A 13789-nucleotide genomic window follows, 5' to 3' on the forward strand; every position below is an offset into this window, starting at 1 on the left:
TGAATGCATATATGCACACCTTTTTTACATATATATGTGGCAAATCCAGTTATATGATTTCCTTTCGAACTTAGTTATATATTTTATTTCACATATGAAACAAATAATTACGGAAAAAACTTTTTATGGGTATAATAATATGTAAGAAAAACAAAAAAAAATACCAGAACATAGGCGAAGGAACAAATGAAATTCACATTTCTATGGCAACCAATAAAATGATTTTGCCGTTTCCCTCCACGCAATTCTTTGATTTTCGGTTAGCTATTTTTTTTTTTTTTTATGTATTGTTATGAGCATGGTCATATTTTCAAACAAATATATGCATATGGGAAATAAACATAACTTTGTGTTTGGCTATAAATAAACTACTACCACATAAGCATTTGTGTAGTATATAAACGTTATAATGTGAAATACGTAAAATATAAATCTCAATAAAGCAAAAGGCAGAACAAATTAATACATATTTATGATGAAAGGGTGGAAAAAAAAAAAAATGCATATAATATTACCTGTACATATCTCGCCATTTTAGTACTTTGGCTAATAATTGGATAATTAGTTACCTAATTTACAGGTTTATTTATTTGAAAAATAAGCACTGGAATTAGTTTAAAATAAAAACAAAAAATAATATATTGTAAATATATATTTAAGGTATTTGTTTAATGCATATCACCTACCTTATTCTCACGTAATTTAATTAATAGTATATTGACGAGTATTATTAAATGTGTCAAAATATGCACTTGAAAATAGTATACACTAATAATATTGCATGTACATAAATATTATTGCATATACTTCTCCGGAAATATTATAAGAATAAAATAATATATTTGTTTATATTATTTTTTTGTTCTTTTTCAAACTTTGCTGAGGTAATAATTTTCACAAGAGCAAAGGCAGTGAGTTGTCATATAAAATGGAAAGGTATAAATTGGGAAAATTGTAAAAAAAAATAAATGAAGAGAAAAGAAAGATAACAAATAGCCAACAATATATGCACACGTATAATATGCTTATTTTTTTTTTTTTACAAAAATATATTTACATGTTAAGGTATTTTTTGGTTGGCTATCTTCATTTTCGTATATTATTCTTATACAACGCCAAAATTTACAGTGATACATCAGGTTTTTATATATTATTCTTTATATTAAATTTTATATCGCATATTTTTTGTTAGTGATATTTCCATACTCAATAATATGCATATACAACATTTAAAAAATGGAAATAAACAAAAAAAAATAGTTTATACAACTACAGCATTTTTAAACATATATGCACACATTGCAATAAGTACAAAACAATTATATAATATTTTTTGTATGTTTATAGTTGCATAAAAAAATAAGCAAATAAACTTATCACATTCTATTAAATCGGGAAAACACAATAAAGAAAAAAAACGAAGAGTATATAGAGTAAATACATGGAAAGAATATAGTTTTTAACCATTTCATTTATAATGTACTACAATTTTTGTAAATAGACAAAATTTCGGTGCTTATTTTATATTTAATATTATCAGGATATTGCTTAGCCAAAGACATTAAGGTAGAAAAGTTTTGATCTTGATGAATATTTCCAAACTGCTTTATACTTATTTTATTTATTTTTTTTTTTTTTAAATAAGGTAAATTATCATGGATAAAATTATAATTACTTTTTTTATTGATAGGGCTAAGATTAGTATTCTTTTTTTTTTTGTTACTAATATATTTATATGCACATATTATCATTTTGTAAATATCATTTTTTTTTATATTTGTAAATAATATATTTTTAATATGTTTAAATAGATTTTTATATTCTTTTTTATTATGAATATAAATTAATACATGTGAATAAAATAAAAAATCATTATCAGTAATATATGTTAATATATTATTAATCTGTTCAGGTAAAATATTCATATTAATATCATATTCGGATATTTGGCTAGCTGTCATGTTAATTTTATCGTATTTTTCTGCACACGTATTTGATATATTTGGATTTGAATTATTTAATTCAGTTTTTTTTGGTTCCATCTCTTTTTCATGCATTTCTTGAATAGCTTCGTATATGAATTTAAATTTTCTTCTATATCCCAAATAAAGATAAATTATGTGCAAAACAAATATGTTAATGTCATTATTATTTAATTTTATTTTTATGTAATTCATTATATTCTTTAGGAAAGATAAATTTTGATTTATTAAAAGACAAAACATACAAGCTAAACAATAGGTAAAAATATAATTAAATTGATATATGTTAATTATTTTGTCTGCTAAATTATATATATTTTTATAAATTAATAAATTAATACAAAACATAATGTCTATTTTTTTGGAGTTTATTATATTCCCATGTATATCGAGATCTTCTTGTAGCAGCTGTTGTTGGAGAATTATCAAATCAATATATCTGTTTTGGGAAAAAAAAAATATTATAATTCATTTGAAGATATAGAAAAATATGAACATGTACATGTTTATATACATTTGGAGCTTTACCTGAATATTAATTCAATTGGAATGGTATGATTTGTTCGTTTTTTAGTTTCATCAAAAAGAATATTAAAATTGCTTTTATTATATAGCTGTCTATTTTTCTTTTTTCGATTGGTATTATTTCGAAATATGAAATTGTCATAAAAAATATTTCTGTTGGAATTTTTATAATTCTTCGAACTGAAAAAAATACACATATATATTTTTCGCATAAATTTTAATATATATTTGTCTTAATATTTTTATTTCAAAAAATAAAACTCTTTACCTTTCTAAACTTTTAACAATTAAGGTAAAATTTACAAGAGCATTGTTTAGATGGCCATTCTTAGCATCACTGTAAAGAAAATGAAGATATATATATACACATATCATTTTAAATTAAGTAAAAATATGCCATATATATTTTTTTGTTCGTTATTTTGATTACACATTCTGGGCAATAGAATAATGGTATATACTTATGATAGCTGCATTTAAATAATCGCTTGAAAAAATCTAAAATTTTAAATAAAAATGTAAAAATAATATGATATTTTCGAATAAAAAATCTGTAAAAAATTATTATATATCAATACATGTCAGAATGTATGTTAATTTTCCCCTTACCACATAATTGTAAAGCAAGTTGTACATTTTCTTTTTTAGTAAATAGCACTTTATTTTCTGAACACAAAATAAGATTAAAGAAGTATAGTAACACAAATAAATATATAAATTTATAAATATGTAAATATGCAAATTTATTTATGTTTATACAAATGATCACTGATTTATAGCTTTACCTGCTGAAGAAGTGGGTTCCTAAAATTAGACACATTTTGAAATATCTTATAAATATAATTGTACTTATTTGCCCTTTTAACGATTCCTATGAAATATTCTGATAGTAAATTCTGCATAAAAGATAGAAATATATAGGAAATTGTATTTAAATAAATATGCATATATTTTTTTCACTATTTATAAACATGAATTAATGCTATATATTTTTCTCACATTTTTTATAAGGAGCTTAAGACATGATTTGCTCAAATCATATTTTGTATATAAATTCATCAAATTGTGCAAAGAACAATAGTCTTTTAAACTTCTTATAAAATTATCATCATATTTTGAATTATTGTAGTTTGTCAATTTTAAGGACCTGACCAAGCAAGGAAAAAAACAAAAAATAATAAACATGCATATATATATTTTTCGTAATAAATTTAATTTTGCTCATTTTTTTTAATAATTAATTATTTATTGTTGAAAAAATAGAATAAAGATTTTATTATTACCTCGATTCGAGAGGAAGTAGTAAAGAAGTAATAAAAAGGTAGATTTTTATTTTTTTTGCATTAATTTTATTGTTAACATATTTTGTATTTTCGAAATAAATATCTTTAGAAACTTGATTAATATCATTTTTAAAATATTGTAACATGATATTCATATTAGCGCTCGGATTTATATAACATAGAGGATAAGAACAATTATTTATATCATAAAACAAATATTCATAATAATCTATAACGTCCTTAGATATAAAAAATTGCATTATATTTTTGTCTAAAGAATTATTGTGCATCAATATAATGTATCTTTGGAATATCTCTAGTTTGTTCTTAAACATATTAGTAATTTGAGTAATTTTCTTTTGTCTTATATAATTGGAATATATAAATGTTGTTTTCGAGCTAGCCAATTTTTTTATTTTAAGCTTATTATTTTTTTGTTGTAAAAACTTGTCTTTTTTTTCTGACTTGTTCATAAAATTACTACGATTATTATTATTTATTTTATTTTTTTTTTTTAAAATTGATAAACAATAATTTCGTAAATATAGTGTTTGGATTAGTGCACTATCTTGATTATAAGAATAATTCTCCTCATTTTCGAAATAATGTTCGTTATAATTTATTACATATGGATTTTTTATTATATCTATTAAATAAATAAATAAATTTTTGTGTGCAAACTTATTTACCTTTTCTATATTACTATCCTTAGCTTTAAAATAGATGTTGTTATAATAGTTGTAAAGAAAACTAAATGTTATTTCGTTTAAAACATGTCTACTTATATAAATAGGTGTACTAAAGGAATATATATATTTTTGTTCGTTATATAGCAAATTTGTACATATAATATTATTTTTTGATTTATATTTTGGAGAAGAAAATAATTCTTTACTTTTTTTTATTTGCAAACACGAATAATAATTAATATTATCAATAGTAAAATATTTAAAAATGTTTTGTCTAATATTCGTTTTTTTTCTTTCTTTTTTAATCTTGTTAATTTCGGAATTTGTTAATATAATATAAATAAGATAACTGTATTTCCCAGTTTGAATAATCATTTTATAAATATTTTCATTATTTATTAAATTGTTATTTTTGTATAAAGATAAATTATCAGAATATATATTTTTTCTGTAATTTCGCTCTTGATTTTTTATTTCTTTAAATATTTCAACTTGTTTAATATTTAAATTGTTAGTAACATTATTTCGTTCTACATGTGTATATTTGTTGAAATAAGATGATAACTTTTTATAATTTTTATATATATTATTACAAAAGTGAAAATCAAAAAAAAAGAAACAAAATAAACTAAGAGTGGAATAAAAATGCATATTATTTTTATTTAAAAGTTCATAATGGAACGCTATTATATTAAATCGAATATTTTGAATTATTTTATGTATCCTTCCTTTTCTTATAACTTTAAAATTATTTTTTGTTTTTTTTATAATATTGCATAGTTTCACTTCATCTACAGGATTCATAAAGATATGGCCATTAGCTATCTTTGTATCGCTAATTTTATCAATTGTTGTTTTTATTTGTTTATTTTCGTTTTGAAAATTATAAACATTGAATGTGTCAAAATAGAATGAATTATGAATATTTTTTATTTTATTATATTTGTTTTTATTTCGTATATTCATCAAATTGTTATACAAAATTTTGTTTATATTATTATTCCTATAAATATATATCATATGTTCATGATTAAATATATAAAACCTTTTAATTTTTTCCAAAGAAGTTAGACTAACATTTTCTGCATTATTAAAAGGTAATTTGAAACGATATATCAAAAACATCAAATTTTTTATAGTTCTATATTTTTTAGAAATTTCTTTTTTTTTTGAAAATGAATAAAATAAATCGTACTCATTTAATATATAAAATGCATTTATGTTATAAAAATAACAAGAATATATTCTATGTATTAAATAATTACATATATTATAATTTTGTTTTTTTAATGCATTTATTAAATTTTGTATATTCATTTTAATAATATCCTTAATCTTAATATTTAAATTTATAGATATTTTTATATATATTAGTATAGGCAATAAATTAGATATTAAATTGGTTGCGCTTTTTAATTCCTTATAATTTTCATAAAAGAAAAAACATATTTTATAAAAAATATATATCAATATATTTGTACTAGCTTGTTTGCTCATATTTTTATCTGTAGCCATGTTTAATCTATTTTTTTTTTTTTTTTTAATTTGTCTATCATGATTAGAGATATTATTTGGTGAATTATTTATTTCCAAATTAAAATTTTTAGAATTATAAATATTTGTTGTATTTTTTTTTGCGTATCTATCTATGATGTAATATTTTCTAATTATGTTATTTTTTGTTTGTTTATGCTTTTGTACATTTTCATTGTTTCTATAAATATAATTTTTGTAAAACATATTAAATAAACTGTGTTTTTTTTGAAAATGTATATTTTGTGTGTATTTAATTATGTCTTTTTTATCATTTTCAAAATGATTTGTTCTTAATTTGATAAGGTTATGTTTGTTTAATTTATAATCAGAAGTACTATAGATATTATTTTCATTGTTATTATGCAAGCTTTCACAAATTTGATCAAACAATTTTTGAGTTATAAATAAAAAAATAGAATAAATAAACTGGATATTGTTTTTATTTCGATAAATAGTCGACAATTTTAATATATCAATACATTTTTGTATGTTATATATGTTTTCTTTTTGAATTTGTTCAAAATTATTTTTTTTGATATTAAGTTTATTTTTGGAAACCATTGATTTATTTATCGTGTTTAAATTAACATTAATATTTAAAAGAGCATAATAATATATTTTATATATTTTATATGTAATCAAATTTTTACTTATTATATATTCTGCTAATTCGATATGGTTATTTTGTATCAATATTGGAAGTATATTTTTATATATTTTATTAAAGTTTTTTTTTAAAATATGTTCAATTTTCATATATTTAGCAAATAAGCTTAATACATAAAACTTTTTAATATATGTGTGTTTAAAATGCATTAATAAAAAATGTAAAAGATTTGTTAAAATATTTGGTTTATTTTTATAGAATATGTAATTAATTATATTTTGAAAATTTTGAGCTTTTAATTTTTTTAAAAATAAAATAATTTTTTTTTTTTTCATAATTTTACAATTATATGATTCAATTATTCTGCCTACTTCTTTATTAAGCCCCCACAAATTCAAAATATAATCATTTGTAGATTTTATAAGAATCTCAGATTTGTCTTTATTTGAAAAGTTTTTAAAATTTACCAAAAAATCACAATATTTGAATAGCTTATATGTTGAAATAAACTTTAATAGATCAATTTTACTTTCTCCTTTTTTTAAAATCGATATATAAATATTAACAAAATTAAATTTATTTGTTGGATTAAGAGGTGATAAATATAATTTGTGTATTTTTTTAATGCGATAAATTATTTTAAAAATATGTTTATATGCATTTAATTTGGCTATATTTGCATCTATGTTATTTGGAAGGTTGTATATATTTTCACAATTAACAATATACAGATGCATATTACTTTTTGAATCATAGTTTTGGACTTTTTCATTATATAAGCACATATTTAATGCTAACATAAGCTCATGAAAGCAAAATATTTCTAGGTTTTTATAATTTCTCATTATTTTATTTACAAATATATCTATCTGTACATCAATTGGTACATCTGTCTGTAGTATATATTCAAATAAGAATCTGAGATTTTCTTTTCTTTTATCTGCATCTAAATTAAGCTTATTAGAATTTTGAAACAAATTAGAATAATATTTTTTAATAATGATAGACTGATAAAATTGGTTCCCTTTTTCACATATGTCTACGCAATCTGCATAACTCTGATTGTCAAAAAGTGACGAAAAAAAAACAGATTTAGTAAAATAGTTAAAATGAAATAAATCATGATATTTTATAAAATAAATATCATTAAATAATTCAATGGTAAAATTATTGCTTTTTTCATTCTTTTTTTCGTTTTTTTTTTGGGCATTTTTTGTAATTTTAAAAATTTTATTTATGTTGTTATATAACTCCTTTATATATCGATTCAAAATATTATATTGCCTTGAAAAGTTATATGCATATAATATATTGAAACAAAACGGAAAATAATAATCGCATTTTTCTAAACATATAAAAATATTCATAATATAGTTTTTTTTATTAGCATTCATATTTGAAGTATCAGATTTTGTATGTGAATGTTTTAATCTTGTAGATCTGCATTTTTTTGAAAATATTTTTATTTCGTGATTTTCAATTTTGTTTATTATATATTCTATATACGATTTGTATAGTTGTTGTATATTTGTGATTTTATTTTTTTTTATTGTCAAATTTATATTTCTTTCTATAATTTTTATGGTATTTATATTTTCAATCAAAAATAAAAAATCGGAAGTTAAACATTCCATTATTGGCTTTTTATTTTTATATATATTTTTAGATTTTAATTTATATTTTATATGTCTATTACTTTGTATATTAGGACATAAATCAATAGTTCCAAATTGTGAATCTACATTTTCTTTATAAAGAGGAGGGTCAATATCCATAGAAAATAGTGTTTGTATATTCCCAACTAAAATTTTATAATATTGTATGAAAAACAATGAACATAAAACTTTAGCATTTGCATATGATTTTACAATAAACAAAATATATTTTACAAGTGTATATATATCTATGGTAAAAATATGAAACAAATTATAATTAATTTTTGTTTGATATTTTATGTGATATATATTTTTCTGATTCGATTTATTTTTTTGATTTTTAGAAAAATGCTCAACAAAATTTGTATCTATCTTATTTTTGCTTATCGAATCATATATATATGTTATTAAAATATCAGAAAAGAAAAAAAAATAAAGTAAATAATTTAATACATTTCCTTTTTGTTCATCTATATTTTGCACTAAAAGTGTAGAATACTTTTCTAAAATGATATGCATGTCTTTATAAGATGTGTATTGATATTTTGTTTTGTTTTTCATAAAAATGTTTGTATCTTTTGTAAAACTTGAGTAATTCGTTTTGTCTATTTGTGAATTTTCAATTTTTAAAACAACTTTTTTCTTCTTTTTCAAATTAGAAAAAAAAAAAAACATGTCTTGTAAAAAATTTTTTTTTTTATATAAATCTATGAAATATTTCTTTATCAATTTGGATTGTATTTTTAATGAGTTTGATGTTAAAAGTAGATATTTAATAAGAAGGATATTTTTTTTTTTTTTTTTTTTTTTTTCTTTTTTTTTGGTACTTAAATTTGTATTGACTTGTTTATCATATATATGCTTATTTTTGTAATTTCGATTTGTTTCTAACTTATTTTTAGATATATTTTTTTTTATTTCTAATAATATATGTAATTTTTTAATAAAATAAAGTAAAAATTTTAATATTAGTTGACCTTTTTTTTGTTGTTTAATTCTTGTTTTAACATTGTTTTTCATTTTCTTTACTTTTGTTTTTGCAAATTTTAATAAAAGAATTCCATTTTCAACATTATAAGAATGCGTTACACATATCCCAAGAAACATATATACTAACAAAAAGTCAATGTTGTAATTATTCCCAAAAATATACCTATTTATTTCATTATCTTTATATTTGCTAATATAATAAGACATTAAATGAAAAAGAACAAATTTTTGATAATAAATATTTTTAGATGTATATAAAATTTGAGAAACAAATGAATTATTGATAAATGCTGAATCTGAAAAGATATTTTTGATATATAATTTTTTAAATATTTGAATAAATCTGAGATATAAAATTAGATTATATGTATATGTAGACATAGTTAATTGTTTTTTATATTTATAAAGAATAAAAATATCAATATTTCTATCTTTTTGATTAATAATATTTTTATAAATATATTCTTGTGGTATATTATATATAATATCATATATATATTTGTCTAAAATATTAATTTTTTTTTTTTTTAATTTATGTTTTCTTTCATTTTTCTTGAAACAAGAATATATATATTCTTTGTCTTTTATTTTGTTTTCTATTTTTGTTAATAAATTAAAAAATGAAAATTTTATATTTTTTTTATGATTTTTTATTTTAAATAATATAAATTTATTATCATATTTTGAAGAAGGGTATGTTAATAAAATTCCAAAATTTTTAACTTTATCATTTTGTTTTTTATTTTCAAACAAAATATAATTGTTCTTATATGTTTCATTACACATTGCTTTCTTGTTTTTCACGTTTTTAATAATTCTAAATTTTGTAAAAAATATTATTAATCGTGTATAAATATTTTCAAATATTTTGAATACCAAATTTCTTAAATTAAAAAAAAATAACGATTTAATTTTGTTTATTTTTTTATTATTTTCTTTTAATTTATTATATATGAATATTACAAACTTTATAAAATTCAATGCCTTTATCTGTCTTTTTTCTGTAAACCTCAACAAAATTATTGTAAAATAAAATAGACATTTTACTTTGCATTCTTTGTAATGAATTAATTTGTAGTTTTTCTTAATATCCTGTAGAGGTGCTGTTCTGAAAAAAAAAAACAATTATTATCACAAAATGGGATAAACATATAATAGTCCAAAAAAATTGAATAAACTACGAAAAGAAAATGAAAGAACAAAATGAAAGACATACCCTAACAAGTATCCATATGCTGATTTAATTGAAAAATAAAATGAAAGCATGTTTAAATCCATATAATTTTTTTTTTTATAAAAAGATAATTTTTTTATATATTTTTTTAATGTTATAATAAAGCTTGTATTAACATATGGCAATATATTAAATGTGTTTAGAAAATGTGGAATAGAGCGATTTGTTAACATTTTATATATATCATTTTTTGTTACTTTTTTTGTTTTAAATAATTTTAATATATGTTCATGGGTTTTATAAAAATAGTAGTTCACACAGGTAAAATGTATTTTTATTTTAATGTCTTTAATATAATTGTATAAATATTTATTGTGTTTGCATATTTTTATTTCATTTAAGCATTTAAGTTTTATTTCTACATCATTTGTATTTTCAAGACAATATAAGATGCACAAATTTTTTAGATCCTTAAAATTGTTTAGAATCTGATTTAGATACTCAAAATTGTTTTGTATTAGATATTTCTGACAAATATAGAACAAATAGCTGAAATAAAAAGGAAATATGTGCGTAAAGAGTTGCATAAATGAATAAAATAAAGATAGCATAAAGAGGTGCGTAAATGAAAATGGGATAGAAAAACTAAATTTTTAATTTACCTTAAAAAAGGAATATTATATATTCTAGAATAATTAATATAAAAAAGTAGATCCTCATTTTTTTCTATTCCAATTGGATAACAAACTATTTGTTCATTCATAATTTTGCAATAAATATCATCAATATAATTAAATAAATAAATAAATATATTATATATTTGATTTCTATGATTTGAATAAAATGTATTTGTTGAAATTAAAATTTCATAAAGTATGCATTTATTTTTGTATGTAATATATTTATTATTTTTAGACACATTTCTATGAATAGTTTTATTTTTTAATTTATTGATATATAAATCAATTATTTTGTTAACCTTCAAATTGTTTATACACAAATATAAAATTATTCCATTTAATTCTACCATATATATTTGATCTTTATTTTTATATAAATTATCATAATTCTTAAAACAATCATTTTTTTCGATACCAATTTGATAAAAAAAAGAATTATAAAATAACACTTCTATATCTTCATAATTATAATAAAATGCTAGCATTACTAAAAATGTGTATACTCTGTTCAACATATTAGTTGCTAAATGAAACTGCTTTAAAGCATGCGGAAAGCTTTCACTAGTTTTGGTTTTTCCATTTGCTTTTTCATCAACTTTTCCATTTGCTTTTGTCAACAGTGTTTGGACCACATCATATTCGGAACGATAAATTGGAATAATTTGGCGATCATGATTAGAAATAAGACAATTTAATTTTGTTTTTGAACTAATTTGAGTAAAATTTTTTTGACAATTTTGATATAAAAATGAAATAGTTGAGCATAGAGAAAATAAAAATATATTATTTATAAATAAGTGATTAAATTTAAAAAGATATATAAAGTTTTGATAATTTACTAAATTATTTTTTTTTAATTTTTCTATCAAAACAGTTATATATATATGAATAATATTAAAATATGCTTCTAAAAAAATAAGGTAAGGTTTATATATTTTATTTTGTATATTTATTTCTTTTATTTCAATTTGGGATTTTTCTTCATACAAATTTGAATTTCCATTTTGTTTTTTATTTTCTACAAAATTGACATACTTTCTATTGCTTAACATAAATAAGTGTAATAAAAAATTCAAAAATTTGTTATTAAAAAAAAGAGCTTTAAAAAGAGAGACAGATAATGATGGTAAATAAAAACATAAATAAAATAAATCAATAAATATTTCTAAAATAATATTTTTCTCAAAAAAAAAAGAAATTTCCTCTTGGTATAATGTGATATAATTATGTATAGTTTTTTGATTAATTATATATAAAGTAGGAATATATATAATATTTAAATTGTTAGTTTCAGACATATTTTTTTTTAAGTTAATTTTAGATGAAATATGATCAGGATTTTTTTTATTATTCTGTTTTTTATTTCGAAAATTTATTAAATGTGTGCAACCATCTGTTTCGTCAATTAATTTAAAATTTGTTATTGTTAGTTCATCTATTTTATTAAAAAAATTATCATTATAATTTATTTTGTATTTTTTTTCACTAAAGATATTTTTAACAAAATCTACATTTTTTTTTTCATTTTTTTTTTCGGCTTTAATTTTTGTCTGTTTTTTATTATAGGGAATTACATAATCAAGTAGATAAAATAATAAGCAATTATTATTATTATTATTTTCCCCATTTTTTATTTTTATTTTTTTATTTTTTTTAAACAACTCTCTTGTTTTTATATATAAATAAAATAGACGTCTTAAATACTGTAAAACGTCTATACTAAAAAAATTAAAATTTATATTTTGACTAAGTTTTAAATAATGTTCCTTGTGTGTAATTATAATTGAAAGAATGATATCAAATAGTATTTTTTGTTTTATTTTATTTGATATATATTTTTTTTTTAGTATAAATTTAAATTTAGCTAAAGGATTGTATTTACCTTTTTTGTTGTATATTTCCTCATTTGCTTGTTTACAATTCTCATTATGTAAATCTGAACAAATTGGTTTGAATTTGTTGAAAATTATTTTATAATTGTTCTCAAATTTAATAAAATTAAGAAAAATTATGTCCACAAAATAGTTATAATCATTTACTAATTTTAGCAAAAAATGAGAACTTGAAATTTCCTTTGAAAATATTTGTAAAGGAGATGGTCCATATTTTATATACCTTCTTATATATTTTAAAACTTTTCTTAATATATAAAGTTTTTTTTTAATTGAATTATTTTTTATTCTTTTATTTTTTAATAAATCTGTTACATTTAATAAGTTCGAATTTACTAAATTGGTTAATAATAGTCTTGCTAATTCATATTGCTCAAGATTTATGTAGTTTGTAATAATTTGAATTATTACTTTGTAGTTGTTTTTATTTAAAAAGGAATAATTGCTCATATTTTATTCAAAAACAAATTAAAATTGTCAATAAAACATAAAAAAATAAATATATATATAATATATTCAATCGCTTTTTCACCATATTATTCTTAATGTTTGTATCAAATTTCATAGGTATATCAATACAAAGGGAATGAGAATGGAAATAAAGCCAGTCGACATTTATTGTCATTCTTATTATTACTATTTTATTTTTATTTTTATTTTTTTAGTTTTTTATTTTATTTTTATTTTTTTTATTTTATTTTTTAAATATAGATTATGGGGTATTTTGTGCACGCAGCGTATTGTGTGTGCCCTGTTTGGTCATTTTTTATTCTTTT

The 13789-nt window shown here is 18.9% G+C and overlaps 1 protein-coding gene across 1 annotated transcript; it reads right to left on the reverse strand.

Annotated features, from left to right (window-relative positions):
- Positions 1-1472: 1472 nt before the first annotated feature.
- PBANKA_0613100 (conserved Plasmodium protein, unknown function) lies at positions 1473-13463 on the reverse strand (the record flags this gene model as incomplete). Its single annotated transcript, XM_034563768.1, has 10 exons — positions 1473-2421; positions 2511-2687; positions 2776-2844; positions 2938-3005; positions 3117-3173; positions 3293-3403; positions 3507-3654; positions 3791-10375; positions 10484-10990; positions 11104-13463. 10 exons carry the CDS (start codon positions 13461-13463, stop codon positions 1473-1475), a joined length of 11031 nt encoding a protein of 3676 aa, XP_034420631.1.
- Positions 13464-13789: the final 326 nt, after the last annotated feature.

This window comes from Plasmodium berghei, assembly GCF_900002375.2.
Source record: "Plasmodium berghei ANKA genome assembly, chromosome: 6".
NCBI classification, from domain to species: Eukaryota; Apicomplexa; class Aconoidasida; order Haemosporida; family Plasmodiidae; genus Plasmodium; species Plasmodium berghei.